Source organism: Pungitius pungitius, chromosome 13, assembly GCF_949316345.1.
Source record: "Pungitius pungitius chromosome 13, fPunPun2.1, whole genome shotgun sequence".
Lineage (NCBI taxonomy): Eukaryota > Metazoa > Chordata > Actinopteri > Perciformes > Gasterosteidae > Pungitius > Pungitius pungitius.
In genome coordinates this window covers 9,362,797-9,378,854 of record NC_084912.1, presented here as the reverse complement: position 1 = coordinate 9,378,854, position 16,058 = coordinate 9,362,797, and the positions used below count along the sequence as shown (strand labels likewise).

The following is a 16,058-nucleotide window of genomic DNA, read 5'->3' as shown; positions in this document are numbered from 1 at the left end:
GAAACTGCTGGCCCGGCTCGGCCAAACAATTCCCCAAATAATGAACAGTTCCTTCAAAAATAAGATGTGATTGCTGAGCTCCTGTTGTAATTGTTTGGACGTACCTCTAAATGGCTGCACAGTGGTCTTCAGGTTATCCAGTTTGAAGAAAAATGGAGTCGGATGAGTTGTTGATGACCCTTCTTTCTTATTGCCACTGCGAGGTGGATGTGGCTTGGTGAAGAGCTATTGAAGAGACACGGATGATTCACAAAGATTTTTTTTTAAACAACGTAATTCAGTTACAATGTATTCTTCCCACTTCTGCAGTTTTTCCTTTTTACCTGTTTGGGAACTTGGCCAAAGTTGCTGAGGTATCCCAAGATTGTGCTTTTGATGAGGGGGTCCTTAGCATCTTTCCGGCCTTTGTTAGCATAGAAGTAAGGGTGGAACGTGTTCACACTTTCTATTGCAGCAGGACCTTGCTGCCGGTACCCAAAAATCAGGTCGATCCACAGGTGGAGGTTTGCACTCACGTAGTCACTTTCCAAGGCCTGAGGGAAATTGTGGCATACACTAAAGCAATTAGTCAAGAAAAATGAGAAAACTACTATATGCACTGGGCAGTCCTTAATTACATCGGAATGTAGGGCTCGCTGTTATAACCGAGGGACCGAGATCATCAGTCAAACCGTTGATATGAGACTTTAGGAAAAGAAGAAACTTCTACAAGAATTCACGAGCAATCGAGTTATTCAGGTACAGCATGATTTCTTCCAAAAGTCCATTTAGAAGTCTCCAACAGCAGGACACGGCACAGCTGTGTTATGAGCATGCCTTCATGTCTGAATTAAAGAATGATTTGTGTGGAATTAGCCAGCGATTGGTTTTTGAGAGTTAATAAGGAGAAGTGGGCTTTATGACCAGCATGTGCATCCATGTACCCAATGTTAATAAACCCATCCTGGAATACCACAAAACAGGGGGAAAAAAACCTCATAACAAGGATATATTGTCCTGAGTTAATTTGTCTATGAAAGAAAAAAAACAATCTCCTAAAGTCACTAATTTTATGAGAATGGTGGGCAATATGAGTAGTTCAGTAGATTACAGAGTGATAACCATCAAAGATGCCCCAGGAATGGAAAAAGGGAGGGTCTCAATGAAGAAACCAGACCAATGGAGAGAAAGCAAATGGAGATATACAATAACTCCACAGAGCAAAAGGGAAGAAAGAGCTTAAAACATATTCAGCCCACAAACAGCTGGGAGAAATAATGGCAGTTTTGGAGTTTTGTGCTTGCCCTGAATACTGCTCAATAGGCTTCTTGTCCTTCGCTGTCTGTCATCCAAACTTCAGATGCATGGCTTTTCATAGATTGTCTTGATAAGCAAAACAACCGGTCATTATATTTGAGTTCTCTGTCAGAGCTGCAAGTTACTGCACCATCCTCAATGACACAAGACGGCCTTTAGAGACTATAATGAATAAGACCGTGGCGGCTGTGAATAAGATCTGTCTCTTATACTGTGGCAGAAAGAACAAAGGCCAGAAACAGAATGACTGCAACTAACACGATTATAGGCCAACGGCTACAGTACTCACTTGTTTCAGATGCTAAAACATTGTGTCTTGCGTGTACACATCAACAGGTTTAAACAAACATCATCAGCCCATTTAGGAACATTCCTGTGATAGTCGAGACTGGAGAACCGTAACAATCCTGGTGAGGTCGGGGGTCACTGACCTCTCGATGGTTTCTAATGAACTCCTGGGGATCCCCTTTCGCCCACGGAGGCAGCTCCACATCTCCCAGAGCGGTACCATCCTCCATGGAGCCTATAGACAAAAAAAAGGAACCTTGTAGAGTCAGCGCAATGTTTTCATCAGTGGGTCCCTTTTTTTGTTTGTGCTTAACTAGTACAACCACAAGGACACACAGTCATTTCATTTACATTTCTGCAAGTCAATGCAGATTCAAAATTCAAAATTCCAAATGTTTCATGAGTAAGGAAAAGCATTACGCACGTTAGTAAGGCTCCTATGCGTTTTGTTCATTTTAAGATCACTGGATTTGTTTTACAAGAACTGGGCAACCTTTAATGTAGCTATTCAGACTTCTGAGTGCCACCCAAATGGTTATTTTACATTGACAAAATTAGGTTATATAGAATGTAAATATAACAGAATTAATGTTAAGAAAAAAAAACATAATTCAAACAAAGCATTTTTCCACTACTAGCTAGTCATTGTTCCCTCAGATGCGAGGACACAAAACAACTGATTTCTACAAACAAAAGATTTACGTGGAAGAGACAACACTCCGAACTGAAAACCACACAGGGGGCAGACGGACTGGTTTGTTTGGGTATTTTAATGATGTTTTGTTGTAAATAAAATGAAATGATCACAATCCTTTGGTCCTCATAAATAAACAGCGTTTATAAAGTATAAAGTAAAGTATAAAGTTTATTCATTGAGGATGATACACAGGGGATGGTTTTTGTGACTGACCCAGCTGGATGTGGTTGGAGTTGAGCAGGAAGTCGGACAGGTAGAAGAACTCTGGGATAAGCTCTCTGACGTCCCCTGTGTTGTCTCTGGAGGCCGACTCCCATTCCTTCTTTACACTGTAAAACATCCGCTCTGCGATGTCAAAGCCTCCCTGCGGGAAGACGACGCGCAGCACTGTCAGACCAAAACTTTACCGCAATCCTATTAATAAAGTAGTTATGCTTGATTCAGCGCAGAGAGCGTTATTTTATTTCCTTCATTGTATTATGTAAGCAGGAAATGTTTGCTTCTATTTGAAGAAAGCTTTTCATCTTTCCGTAAAATTCCATAATCTATGATGGAAATCTCATGAGGGAGAATGTAATTTAGAATAAAACAATTACCTCAATGAATGAAAATAGCATATATACTGGTAAACTTGGTTAGAGATGTAAATCCATTTATGGATATTACTACACGCCCGTTATGTGCTTCAGAAGACAAAAAGCCACCGTAATTCACCAGACCAACATCTTTATTGCTTTATTCTGACTATCAAATATGCATGGCTTTCCATTATAATCAATTGGATGCTGTATCGTAATTTGGTAATATCTGAGGCTATTTGCAATCGCTTCTTTTAGATGCTTTCTTTAATTATTTGCATATATAGTGAAATCTCCCTATGATCTGCTTTGAGACCAAAGCTGCACTAAAAGGATCAGAAGTGCTGAAAATAGCTCATGTTAGAGGCAGATTTTCAGAGGTTTATGTCTGAAAGTAAAACAAAAGTGATGAATTTCAGTGGGCCTGTGGAAGCCTGGGTTTGCACAAGGGCCTGTGGAAGTGGACTGATTGACAACATCTTGCATTTCTTCAGAAACCATATTTAGCACTGATTAGATTCAGAATTTGTGCGTTAGTTTGTGATGAGCCTCGAAATTATTGCACCATAGCTGTCGAAGGTAAAATTGTTGTTCTTTAGGTAATAGATTCAGAAAAACTGTCATCATTCAGTGAAATTTATTATTTCTAACATTCTAAGCTTTTTTGATTGACTTCTTGACATCCTGATAAAACATTGGCTATGATTGTCACACCGGTTTAACTGCCTAATTGTTTAGTATTGTATAGTGTGAGTGGGTTCACATAGGATAACAACACTATCCCTCTTTATATACAGTACCAGTCAAATGGTTCAATTGAATGAGAAGGTGTGTCCAAACCTTTGACTGGTACTGTACTTGGATTAATAAAGGATTGTGAATGAGTGAATGAGACCTGCAGTGCCTGGAAGGTGTGTGAAAACGGCTCCATCCTGACAAGGAAGGAGGATACGATGATGGCTGAGGAGTAGTGGGTACAGTAGTGGCATTGGGCTGACAAATTTCCTAGAGAGCAAAAGTACGCAGAATAAAATTTCAGGGCAACAGCAAAAGACAAGAACAATAAAAAGTAAAGAATTAAAAACATACCGTCATCCTCAATGCTCTCAATTTCTTCATATCGCTCGATGAATAATTGTCTCCTTTTCTCTGTCTGAGCTCCCATTGGCTTAGAGAGGTCACGGAAAGTCAAAGGATCTGACAAATCGAGCGTCTATGAAGGACAGAAGAAAATCAAATACTTTCATAACCTCGCCGCCCTTCAATATGAATATGAATGTTCACAACAAGATGCGTGTGACCAAACCTCCGACTGGTAGTCTGCTAGAACCCACGGGAAGACTGGATACTGCATCAGGTCGTTGTATGTCCTCCCAGCGATGGTGTTCAGATGCATCAAGTACTCAAAGTTACTGATTTCCCCTCTCTTAAATACAGATAAGAGTAGTATGAAGTAATACAGGAACATAGAGGTGATCAGTGGTGGAGTAGGAAATACTAATAGGACAGTCAAATAAAATCTCTTCACTTATCAAAATAACTTTACTTTATCCTTACTGTCACAAAGCAAGGTTTGTTTTCTCCAACAAATGGTGCTAACCTCAAAATGAAAGAATACAGAAAATAAACATGGACTCATCAAATGTATTTGCTTAAAAAATAATTTCAATGCATATTAAAAAAAGCTACTAATTAATTTTCTGTCAATCGGTTAATTGATTAATCAGCTAAATATTTTAACACCTTTATGTTGGGTGGTTTCATTTAAAATATCAAATATTTTAATCTCGTTTTTTTGCAAAAACACATTTTTAGAGTAACCAAAGTTGTTAAAAATGTAGAGAAATGAAAAGTATAATATTTATCTTTGAAGTGTAGTTGAGTAAAAGTGGCCTGAAAAAATTCTCTAAAATACAAGTACCTGTCAATTTAAGTACAGTTCTTGAGTAAATGTATTTGCTTGCATTAAACCATTATAATTAAACGGGCTGATATCATATCTGTTTTGACGCTCTCTATTGATCTTTAAAAAGAAATAAACCCAGACAAAACCAAATGGCTGAGTGTCTGTTCATTTCATTACCTGCCATTTAACAAGGGCTGTCCTCTCAACCACAGGAGTCTTCCTGAAGCACAATAAAAAACAAAGAAACACCATAAATTAGTGTCAGAAGCTGATCCCTACCCAGCACACAAAGTTTAGTGCTTGCTCTGTTGCCTAGCAACCCACGTGTGACTGTAAAGCTGAAGAGTTCTGAGGCAGCAGAGTGGAGGTGAGTGAGTGAAACTGAAAATGTGTGTGTACACAGCTGTAGAAGAAGTTATTGGGTGGAGGTGAGCCGCACTTTGAATCATGAAAAATGAGCAGAAGTATGGAGGACTCTCCACGCGTTGACGTCTGTAGGCTGTGAAATGTACTGTAAGTAACCCTAACTGGCCTGACTCAGACTCTCCTTGTAGCTACTGCGGCGAGTTTTCAAATGACAAGCAAAGGGTAATGATTGACTGGTTAAACACAGAGCAGAAGAATTAGACTTCCCGCTCACACAAGCTTAGCAAAGACAAACTATAGTTTCTTCTCCAGCTGTTATATTCATTTACTTGAAGTTAGGTGTTTGTTCAAAGGATATTGTAAGGGGATCCTTTAATGGGTCCTCGCTCAAATGGAGGCACAGACTCAAAGGCTTCTCTTTAACAGATGGTTAAGTATAAATACTGTTAAATCAAAATATCCTCCTTTCAATTTATTTAACACGATGGGTTTAGCTAAACAAAACATCTATACTAAAGTTGCTACATATTTGACTCATGTTTACACCTACCCAAAGGTTTTCAGTCAAATTAGCAAAGCACTCAACCGCTCCTTAAATCTCTTTTCCCTCTGTGGTGAGTAACGTGGCAATAAAGTCCGGGCGCCAAGCTGCCCAGTTGCTAAGTAACGTTGTTAAACAAGAGAAAGTAAGTAAAGAGACCAGGAAAAAGGGAAAAGACACAACAGTGCATTCCTGATCTTTTCTCTCGACGTCGGCCACATGCATAGCATCCCCAGGGATCATTAACGCGCTGACCAGACGGAAGGTCTTTGTTGCTGTGCCATGCCATCGGGACCTCAGGAACGGTGAGGAGTTTTTGTTTTTTTTGGGTTCCAGGGTGAGAGGCTTCGAGCTGAACGGCCAGTTCACAGGAGCTGGAGCTGTTGACGGTGCGTTTCCAGAACCGAAGACTCATCGCCCAGTTAACGTCAAGTCGAAATACCCAAAATATGGTGAGTACATATCTTCATTTATGTTTGAAATAGAGACACGCCACAGCAGGATGGAAGCTGAAAAAACGAGTAAGGATGAAAAGGGGCTCCTCCCCTCGTCCAATAACTCCAGACCAAATTATTTAGTAAAACTACACTAAATCAATCATTGCATTTGGCCCGGTATGTGTTATCTAATTGCAGGCAATAATTTCATGCAATAGTTTTCTATAGGAGGTTATAATGGGAACAAGCACCAGTGGATAACCTCTCTCATCCTGAGGATGATGAATGAGGCGAGAGAGGGCCTTGGGGTGTATCACAGGCACAAACAGACACACACCTTGCTCTTTCAGACAAGGAGGCAAGGAGAGCAAAGCCCTCATCACACTCTCAACACGCCCCACTATCATTTATCAAAGTCCTGATTTGACTCTTCGGGCATTTGCACATGTACTGTCGGGGAGTACACCCATGTCTGTGTCACAGTGCACTGTGTGCGCGAGGAGACAAGAGCCAAACCGCTCAATCAGTTGAATGGTGAGGCAGCATCGACACTCATTTGTTTTTGCTGTATTACCCGGTGTTGCCTCTCTCTCTCTCTCTCTCCCATTGTTCCCTTGCATTAGCCTTAATTAGAGAGTTGTGCTCTTAAATACACCCATGGGCATCACTGGGTGAGCATCCACTACTGCAGACACACACATACACAGCTCAGAGAGCAGGCTTTCCCTACTGCTCCAGGCCATACATAAGACCTTGTATCTGAATAAATCACATCAGCCGCACACACGCACACACACACACACACACGCACGCACATGCACACGCGCAATAGCCCTATGTGGTGGTGTAGATTCAATGAATTATTGGAATTGTCTCTTGAGGGCGAAAGTGAAGCTGCGCTGAAATTGTAAACGGTCCTGCTCAGTAGTTCTCTGTGTTGCAGTAACATGGCCAAGGGGAAGGGAGCCAAAGGGACAAAGCTGACCCTGAAGATTGCCAAAAAGGCGATAAGGATGGCCCCGGATGGACGGCGCAGACTCACCCTTAGCAACATGGGGATAACCATCTTCCCGAAGTGTCTCCTAAAACTGAAGAACGTGGACGAGTTGGACCTCAGTCGCAACCTGATACAGAAACTCCCAGATAACATTGGGAGCTTCTCTTCATTGAGAGGATTGGATCTGCACAGCAATAAACTGGAGTCTGTGCCCGAGTCCATCGGCAACCTGGTGGGACTGACCCACCTCAACCTTTCAAACAACCGCCTGATCTCTGCGGGATTACCGTCCACGTTAGGTTCTCTCACCAGCCTGAAGAGTCTCAATCTGGGAATGAACCAGCTAGACAACCTTCCTCCCACTATGAAGGCCCTAGATAGTCTTCAGGAGCTGGGTCTGTTTGACAACCTCTTTATCAGTCTACCAGAGTTTTTGAAAGTGCTAAGCAACCTCACAAAGTTGAACATGAAACACAATCCTCTATCCCATGTTCAGGTGGATGGTGAGAGGATGGAGAACAAAAACTCTGAGGCAGAGGAAGATATGTATCTGGTCCATGAGAGCAGCCTGTGTAGGACATGCCTCAAGAGATGCCAAGAGCATAGGGATGGGGTTGCGGGAGGAAGAGGAGGAGGAGGAGGGGACGTGTTAGAGGAGATGAGGATTTATCGCGGACTGATGGTACCAAACTCCGTGGCAGCAGTCAATCAGGACGTGTGGAGAACGAGAAAGGTGGAATGTGAGCCGATCAGATGAGCAAACAGCGTAACAGCCCATAGCACGACTGGAATGCAGCTCTAAAAGCTAGCATTTGCATCGTATACCTACCCGTAACCAATGTTATATGTATACACAGTTATAATTGATGAAATAAAACGAGTGACTGCATTAAAGTGAAATGAGTCTGTTGGATGATTGTGACCAGCGGGGGACACTTACCTGGCATTAGCAATCACCTCAGCGGCCCCTCTGCCTTTTAATGCTGGCACCACCATGCACAACCTGGAGGGAGAACAAGAGTGGAAAGAATGAAAGATTCGTCATCATAATGCTGTAAATAATAATAAAACAAAAAACGTTTCATTAAAGTGAGGCACCTTTTATATGCAGCAACATGGTCCTTATTCAGGAATACGAGGAAGGCTGAAAGTCCGTTTTTCATGAAGACTTCAATAGCGTTGTCCTGGGAAACACAGTAACTCTTTTTCGACTTATTTAACAGCAGATTTTATCTCTCACATCCTTTTAAAACCTTGACAAAAATGCATTTTGACCAATAATCTAAAACATATGTAAAAAAAACGAATGGCGCAAAATAATTTCAGAACAAATCAGATTTCTATAAGACCACAGGTTTAAAAACGTCTACATCCAACAGTGTGAATGACTCAAACCTAATCCTGTACAAACTGATTTTGAATATAAAATGCACGTTAATACTTTGCTTGAGCTTTAGCATGTCTGACCTCTAAAAGGAAACGTATGAAGCGTGCGTCCTTGATGTCCTCGTAGAGCCAGCGTCTGCAGCGTGCCGGAGGCAGCTCTGTACTCAACATGGTGGAAATGAAGGAATCCCTCACACTGGCAGGGACAGAATGGCACACACAGAGATGAAATGATCAGAACCACTGAAACCGCTCCGCTGTATCTGCTGCACTCAAGCGTGTGGCGCACACAGCTGTACCTGCTGGGGCGGTGCTCTCTGCAACAAACGTCTCCGGCGGGACTGAGAGTGAAGCCCTCGCACAAGAGCAGGCTCTCTTTGCCGAACAGCAGCACCCCCTCGGTCACTCGGAGGCCGCTCACCGTCACCACGCACGCCTTAGCAGTCACCTACAACGGGAGGAGAGAGGTACGGGGGAGATGCATTGTGCCCCGGGTGAGAGGCATGATACACACACACACACACACACACACACACACATCAGCAGCACACTTCCCTCTCGGGACATGACATGGCAGCGACGCAGGCACTCCAGGCTTTACTTGATTGATCATTTTAATCACATATTCTAATCATTATTAAAAAGACACAGTCGAACACTTCATTATCAGAGCTGATTGATAGGGAGTGGTGTGGCCGTGCGTTTGTTCCAGCCCCAAAGTGGACACACATGCTGCTTTCAGCGCCATTTGTGGCTAATGCTAACTGCATTGTGATAATGTGCGGCTAATTCTATTGTCTCCCCTCATTTCACAATGAGTGTGTGCACCTGGCTGTCTCCCCGTGTTGGCCCTCTGGGACACTGTTCCCAAAAACCATATGGGGCCCCGACACACCCGCAGGGCCCACACGATTTATACTAATCAAATCAGACTCCCTACCCCCCAGAAACAAAGTCACGCACTCTGTATAGGAGGAGGCACTGCACGGCCAATATTGGGAGAATTAATCACTGCCACAGACATAACAGGGAACCTGCTAAGTGATCAAAACCTCTGGTCTGAATGCACACAGAGAGACATGCATAAGATGCATAATATCACTAGTCATGAGGTCCAAAGCACTTCATAAGATCCGAGGTGTCCAAGTCTCACGACACAGGAGTCTTACATTGAGCTATATCATGGCCGGATTGTCCGGCAATTCTTCATCGTTGAATACAAACTCGCATTAAGACCCTAACAATGACTCGATTTAAAAAAAAAAAAAAGAAAGAAAGTGAATTGTATTTATTGTTGTGAAAGATTAACTACATAACAATAAACTTGTTTCCTTATCGCCTTAGCGTGCACTGAACAGATTTGCGTTATCAGTCTGTGGGTGATTTAGCTGATGACGGGCGGAAGGAGAGAAAAGGAGGACTTTTATTGACTGAGAGCCTAATGTCAGACCATTGATTTCTCCCCACACACATTACTGTCATAATCACACTATTGGCGCTGGCAAGCTAATTATGAGTGGGTTTCCCTTTGTGTGTTGCTGTGTGCGTGTGCACGCATTTTTCAGAGCTAATGACTCTGTTGATTTGACAGGAAGCTCAGCAGGACTCACACTAAACCACTGCAAGACAACAGGGCACACTTGTACACATCACACACTTACTAAGCTGATGTAAGACGGCTCGCATCACCTCCTACTGTTTTTATTAATACTTCTGTCAGAAACATTAAAAGCCGCCGCTGGTTGCCGGAGTGATGAGAGTCCCCGTCAACATGTGCCTTTGGTTTCTTACTCGCCGGAAGAATGAGAGGAGCTGATGTGGGTCTCGACATTAAAACGTTACACTAATGAGGAAAGATGGGATTCTGATAGCAGCGCTGGGCTTTGGAAATCCCTTAGTCTACATCAGATAATTATGATTGTGAATATTAGCAGGGTGGGAAGGAGGCGTGACGTCTTTAACCCGGCACACACCCAGTACCTCCTCTCCGGGCTGCAGCTCCTGCAGGATAACGCGTGTGTTGTGGCAGTCTCGTGTGTGGGAGCAGGGCTCGAAGGTCAAGGAGTCGGGGGAACCCTCGGTGACAGCGGGCGAGGTCTCGTTCAGGACGGGGAAGAAGGTCAGGCGGTCGAAATCTTGTCCCCCCTCCGGTTCATCCTCTTTAGCCTCCGCTCCGACTTCACACAGGAGCATGGGCTCTGTTGAAAAGTAAACACGTTCCCCTGGTGAGCCAACATCCACACTCTGATTAAAGAAAAAAAAACACAAAGATATTTAAGACATTTCCTCACCCACGTCACCTTCTGGTCTATTTTTGCTCCCCTCCGACGTGCCAGTCCTTAAACCCAGACACAGCGTCCCGAGCACCTACAACAGATGGCACTGTTACGAATCGGACCTTGAACAGCACTCTGCTCCAAAGCTCCCGCTCTAAACTGAAAGGCTTTACCCGCTTGGACCGCCTCAGGGCCCTCCTGCGGATACGGCATCTGGTTCGGTTGGGTCCTTCGGCGGCATCCTGCACCCAGTCTTGGTTCAGCAGCACGCCGGGGCCGGGGCCGAAAACCGCTCGCTCCCTCAGCAGCTCGGCCTCCACGCGCAGCCACTTGGAGCTCGCCTGCTCCCACTCACTGGCTCTTAACTGTTAACAGCCCCGGACGGAAGGAATAGATGAGGTGGAGAGACAAAGTCATTACAGATCCGACCTGGGCTCTGGAATTACATCTATTCCAGTTTATTCATGGTTGCATTTCTGTCAAACCTGTACGTGGTTGGTCCTCATGTTCTCAAACATGCTGTGACCTCTTTGTCGACGTGACTCCATGTAAGACAGAAACTCCTACAAAAGAGGGCAGAGTGAGCCGATGGGTGGGAAATGAAAAGGGCGGGCAGCACAATCGCTCTTTCTCCAGCTCATATTGTAAACACACATCATGGTCACAGAGATTGTATATTCATAATGGTATTGTTGTTTCCTCATGCAATTACAATGCATTCATACAATTACATCAGTTCTAAATTGCATTCACTGGGCAAAATAAGCTAGTGGCTACAGTCTTACAATAACCCCGCCTGGAAATGCAATCATTTGTTGGTGTGATCTAATTAACATAAACATTAATATCACTGAGCCACACCACAGTCATGGGCAGGGCTAGCGTGTGCGTGTGTTGATTAACACATAAACGAAAACAAAAAAATAGAAAAAGCAGAAACCGAGCCGCGTTGACACTGCAGGATGCTGATGTTCAGCAGACACACTGGGATCATATTCTGACTGTTAACGGCTTCATTAAAGCCCATCATCACAGCAGTGCTCGCTGAGAGACTAGTGAAACCACATGTGTCCATCCTCACAGCTGACCAGGAAAGCCTTTTAATTGACTGAATGAATGTGTAGTAAGTCTTCATGTCTAGTCTTATTTACAGATGCTAATTCTTTGTTTTGCAGAAATAACACCACCTAATTCAGTAATTGATTTCAAGTACACTAAAAACTAACCGCTCCTTCTGTAATACTAGAGAAGCAAATTTGAGAAATAAGTAAACCCATGTGTACAACTTTTCAGCCCTCTGGAAATTAAAACAGAAGCTCTAAATTACTGATTGACTATCCAAATGAGAAGTTGTGCAGAGCAAGAAATAAAGGGGTAATTTCATAGAAGATTATAGAAATATTAAGGTCCAAAAAAAAAAAAAAAAAAAAGAGAGAGCGTAATAATGAAGTTTGCGAGCTGGAGTCGTGTTGCAACAGATAAACAGCAAGTCGGCGTCATCCTCTCCTAATGTCATTCCTTCATTTGGACAAACATAAGTAATATATAGCATTAATTACCCTATTTAGCAGATAGGAACCTCATTGGCTTTTTAAATGCTGCATTAAATACATAACTCATCTTTTCCCTCTGCAATTAACATCAGAACATCACACTCATTTCCATTTTAATGACTTCCCAACAATACGCCACCTTTGATGATAAGGCAACATCATGTCAACTTCATTCTGGGCTGCCAGTGAATGTGTAATGAACTTAACGTGATCATTAGTGCTGTTAATTATCTTTCTAATATGAGGACACAGATATGATTATGGAAACTGCATTTGGCGATGAAATAAATCTCCAGAAGAATTGCACTGAAGATTGATTTAGGACACAGTCTGCCTATCAGTCTCAGTATTCTCATTCGTTACCTGCAGTAAGTTTTACGACTCTTTCTGGTTAAGTAAATATATCTGTAAACACGCTCATTTCCAAATGCATCACTGTGAATCCAGCGTAAGCTCGCGACTTGGCAAACAAAAAGATCGTAATCTCAGGATTTAGAAAAATAAATTAAAGGCGCCCTTGTTTCTTCAGGAAGATGAACAGAAAATCAACAGACTGGCTGACCACTCCTGATGATTTTAATATATCATTTCATGAACACTTGCTGCAACCTACTCAGAGCAAAGAAGTGCAACACACAGGAAGCGAGGCAGCAGCAACATCCCTCCATTCTTCTTTTTCCCTGCCTCTCAGATGGAAAAACAATTCATCACCCTCTCTGATAGCCTGTCAGAGACTGATATGATAAAGAATAACATCAAATGAATAATGTTTTCATCAGATTGGTAGCGCTATAATTGCCAACGCGATTTCTGTCGGCAAGAGGAGCGCAGAGCACGCGCGCGCATGCTTCGTGGGGGTGAGACCGACACACAGACTGGGTAATTTCATGCCTGTGTGCCTGAGTAATATGTCCCCGCTCCCTGCTCCAGATGGCTCGCCGTCTTAAGCGTTGTGGGGGAACTAATGATGTGGGCCACGTGTTTTGGGGGGGAAAAACAACAATAAACACGTCTTTAACCTTCAGCAGCAAACAGTGTGTTGTACTGGGTGTTCTTGTGGATAGGCCTAACAGATATCAATTACTATGCCCACTCAGGGGCAATCAGCTGTGATAATCCAAATCCATTTAAAGAAATAATCAAACACCCCCACAGGGCTGGACGGCACACAACATAAACACAGCAGTGACTTTGGGATGATGTTTGGGCACAGCGCTCTTGGATGTTGGCTTACCTGTGAACAAATAACCACCCCCACACTTTCAAAAGGGACACAGTCCCAGGCATACAAATCTTGCTTTACCGCCTTGTGCCTGAGATCCAAAGTGTGAACTTACCTCCACTGTTACTGACTCTTTGCCCAGTCTGCCCAAAGCGGAGCGAACCGCGCTGCTGATCATATCAAACCTCTTCAGAGAACTGCCCGCCACATTCTGCTTTTGGGAGTCTGAAAAGGAAAATAGAAATACATGTTGTTTTTTAGATTTTTCTTGCTTTAAAAAAATAGAGCATACATTCAGAACGCTTCTTCTTTTGTAGTTATTATAGTTAACCTGTGTATAGCAGCCAGGCTTTATGGGCCATCTCCTCCCACAGAGGACTGATGTCAGTCATGCTGACAGGCCCCGCCTCGGCCATGTGACTCGCCGAGATCTCCATCTTAGAGGTTTCTTCAAGCATGTGCTGCCTCTCTGCCATGACCTTTGACCAACACGACTCCGCTAAGGACACAAGCTCTGTATCATCTGGAACACACACACACACACACACACAAAAGAAAAAAAATCCCTCTTTCAAATCTCCAGACTTAGAAAATCTACAAAAATGTCAGGCTAAAGTGATGAATAAATAAATAAACGCTCACATAACGGCCTTCATACCTGTGGTAACGTCTGCTCCGTTACTGAGGCGCGCAGGATGTCTGGTTCTTGTAGCAGACGATTGGGACGAAGCTTTGCTGTTCAGCACTTTTTGGGGAACACATCCAAAACCTTTGGGATAGCTGCAAAAAATAAGTGTGATTGTTTGACTTACAAGTGAACCGGTGTTTCAACCACATGTTTTTTTTTTTGCAGATCGTTTTGCTATTACCTGCCCGATCGTATCAGCAGCAGACAATGAAGGAGGCATGTAATGAAGTTCACATTCGCATTGTAAGTCGCCATGACAACGTCCCAGCGTTCTAGGAGTGTCCGCAATGCCCTGATGACAACGTCCTTTTCTTCTTGGGAATGTCGTGGTTGAGACAAGAGATAAAGCAGGACTTTATTGGTGCACGAGTAGAGCGCAGATACTGTGCTCTCTTTCTGAGCTTGGCCTTTCTCCAGAGCCTAGAAGTTAACAGAAGTGTAATCAGTACAATAATATAAAAATAGAGTAATGAGTATTAATAGTATTAGTAGAAAGTATTTGATTTACACAGCCAGTGCTCCCTGTGGTTAAATGACAATAAGCGGATTAATTTTAACTAGAAACTTTCATATTTATTGATTGATTATGAACGATCAGACAAATGAACTATAAATATCCGAATGATAACATAGTAAGTGTAATAAGTGAAAACACTTATTTGCAACAAGATGATAAAGCACAAGATATGAGAAGAGAAAGAAAACACTAAAAATTAATAAATCTAGTGATCCAAAGAAAAGCTGACTTCTATTCACTCACATATTAAAAGCATGGCACCAGTGAAAATAAAGAAAGTCATTAAAATGTCAGATTTGTGGTAAAAACGTATTTTTCTATTCTAACCATCTGTGTGTTCATGTCTCTGTTTTCTTCTCACCACAACAATTTGATCCGCGAGGAAGTTGATCAAACTCTCAGAGTTTCCCAAGAATGTTCCGCTGTAAAGTTTCTGCTGCAGAGTCTTGCTGAAGAACACAACGTTCTCCATCAACGTGCACATCTGACCTTCAGGCGTCTGACTCTTGCTGTCTGAGAAATCAAATCAAAAAGCAGCGGAATCAGACGCCAATAAAACGTGTTTTCTATCAGCTTGGGCAACTGAGTAGTGCATTCGCTGTTATTCTACCCTGTGAGATGAGATGAGTGTTGTTTTCTTCCTCATGGCTGAGCATGTGGATGATGTCCATGGTCAACTCCAGCAGCTCAGTCTGGAAACTCTGCCTTTGTTCCAGCGATGCGCCTTCAGGGGAGAACTGTGACATATATGCAGTTTATTAAACACGCTTTACACTGTATGGGAAAAAAATGTACATGCTTGTTCTAAAAAGAACAATTGGCACCTTGTGTAATGTTGTCTCAAGTGTTGGGTGTTGTGTGCGTTAAGAAAATAGCCCTACAGACATCTGTAGTTCTGCAGGCCTGCTGCTGCTCTCTCGCTCCTAGTGGTGAATGATTTTACTAACAGTACCGTGGCTCGGCCTTTATTAGTAGCTGAGCAGACAGTGGCACCTTCTGGAAAAATGAGAGTTCTGCAGGGTTTTGGTCTACTGCAGAGCCTTTTATCAGTGAATGGGCCTTTTGACCATTAATGCGTATGCGTTGCAGTTACAACTCTTTCGGGATGTGACTAAGGATTGATGGTTGTCACGCGTGTCTGTGCTTTCACCTCCAGCAGCAGTAGCAGAGGGTGTGCGTTGGTGTTGGCAGACACATTAAAAAGAATGTCCATGAGCAGAATACGGATGAAATCGCAGACCGGCTTCCTGTTTGGAGGATTTTTTAATGTGTTGTCACCTTCACTCATTATACAAGGCTCAACCACACCC

General features: G+C 43.0%; 2 protein-coding genes across 7 annotated transcripts in view; one reads left to right on the top strand and one right to left on the bottom strand.

The window, feature by feature from the left end:
- Positions 1 to 16,058, bottom strand: part of wdfy4 (WDFY family member 4) — a 37,130-nt gene that overhangs the window by 4,414 nt on the left and 16,658 nt on the right. For all 4 annotated transcript variants that reach the window (XM_037465173.2, XM_037465174.2, XM_037465176.2 and 1 more), the window contains exons 35-57: positions 15,899 to 16,057; positions 15,359 to 15,485; positions 15,110 to 15,261; positions 14,413 to 14,651; positions 14,202 to 14,323; positions 13,875 to 14,066; positions 13,659 to 13,768; positions 11,254 to 11,331; positions 10,942 to 11,133; positions 10,784 to 10,859; positions 10,473 to 10,690; positions 8,792 to 8,940; positions 8,574 to 8,688; positions 8,205 to 8,290; positions 8,047 to 8,109; positions 4,943 to 4,985; positions 4,166 to 4,285; positions 3,949 to 4,072; positions 3,755 to 3,864; positions 2,495 to 2,645; positions 1,728 to 1,819; positions 324 to 533; positions 105 to 225 (exon numbers count right to left, since the gene is read on the bottom strand). In XM_037465173.2, the coding sequence (XP_037321070.2) occupies positions 105 to 225; positions 324 to 533; positions 1,728 to 1,819; positions 2,495 to 2,645; positions 3,755 to 3,864; positions 3,949 to 4,072; positions 4,166 to 4,285; positions 4,943 to 4,985; positions 8,047 to 8,109; positions 8,205 to 8,290; positions 8,574 to 8,688; positions 8,792 to 8,940; positions 10,473 to 10,690; positions 10,784 to 10,859; positions 10,942 to 11,133; positions 11,254 to 11,331; positions 13,659 to 13,768; positions 13,875 to 14,066; positions 14,202 to 14,323; positions 14,413 to 14,651; positions 15,110 to 15,261; positions 15,359 to 15,485; positions 15,899 to 16,057 (3,049 nt within the window). The remainder of the gene's footprint in view (positions 1 to 104; positions 226 to 323; positions 534 to 1,727; positions 1,820 to 2,494; positions 2,646 to 3,754; positions 3,865 to 3,948; positions 4,073 to 4,165; positions 4,286 to 4,942; positions 4,986 to 8,046; positions 8,110 to 8,204; positions 8,291 to 8,573; positions 8,689 to 8,791; positions 8,941 to 10,472; positions 10,691 to 10,783; positions 10,860 to 10,941; positions 11,134 to 11,253; positions 11,332 to 13,658; positions 13,769 to 13,874; positions 14,067 to 14,201; positions 14,324 to 14,412; positions 14,652 to 15,109; positions 15,262 to 15,358; positions 15,486 to 15,898; position 16,058) is intronic.
- Positions 5,022 to 8,024, top strand: lrrc18a (leucine rich repeat containing 18a). Of its 3 annotated transcripts, none has more exons than XM_037465179.2 (3): positions 5,022 to 5,278; positions 6,009 to 6,124; positions 7,053 to 8,024. In XM_037465179.2, the coding sequence occupies exon 3, from the start codon at positions 7,057 to 7,059 to the stop codon at positions 7,861 to 7,863; it is 807 nt and encodes a 268-aa protein (XP_037321076.2). In that variant the 5' UTR covers positions 5,022 to 5,278; positions 6,009 to 6,124; positions 7,053 to 7,056; the 3' UTR covers positions 7,864 to 8,024. The 3 variants fall into 3 exon arrangements, with proteins under 3 accessions (XP_037321076.2, XP_037321077.2, XP_062422363.1); XM_037465180.2 differs by having other exon boundaries at positions 5,052 to 5,132; XM_062566379.1 differs by lacking the exon at positions 5,022 to 5,278 and having other exon boundaries at positions 5,847 to 6,124.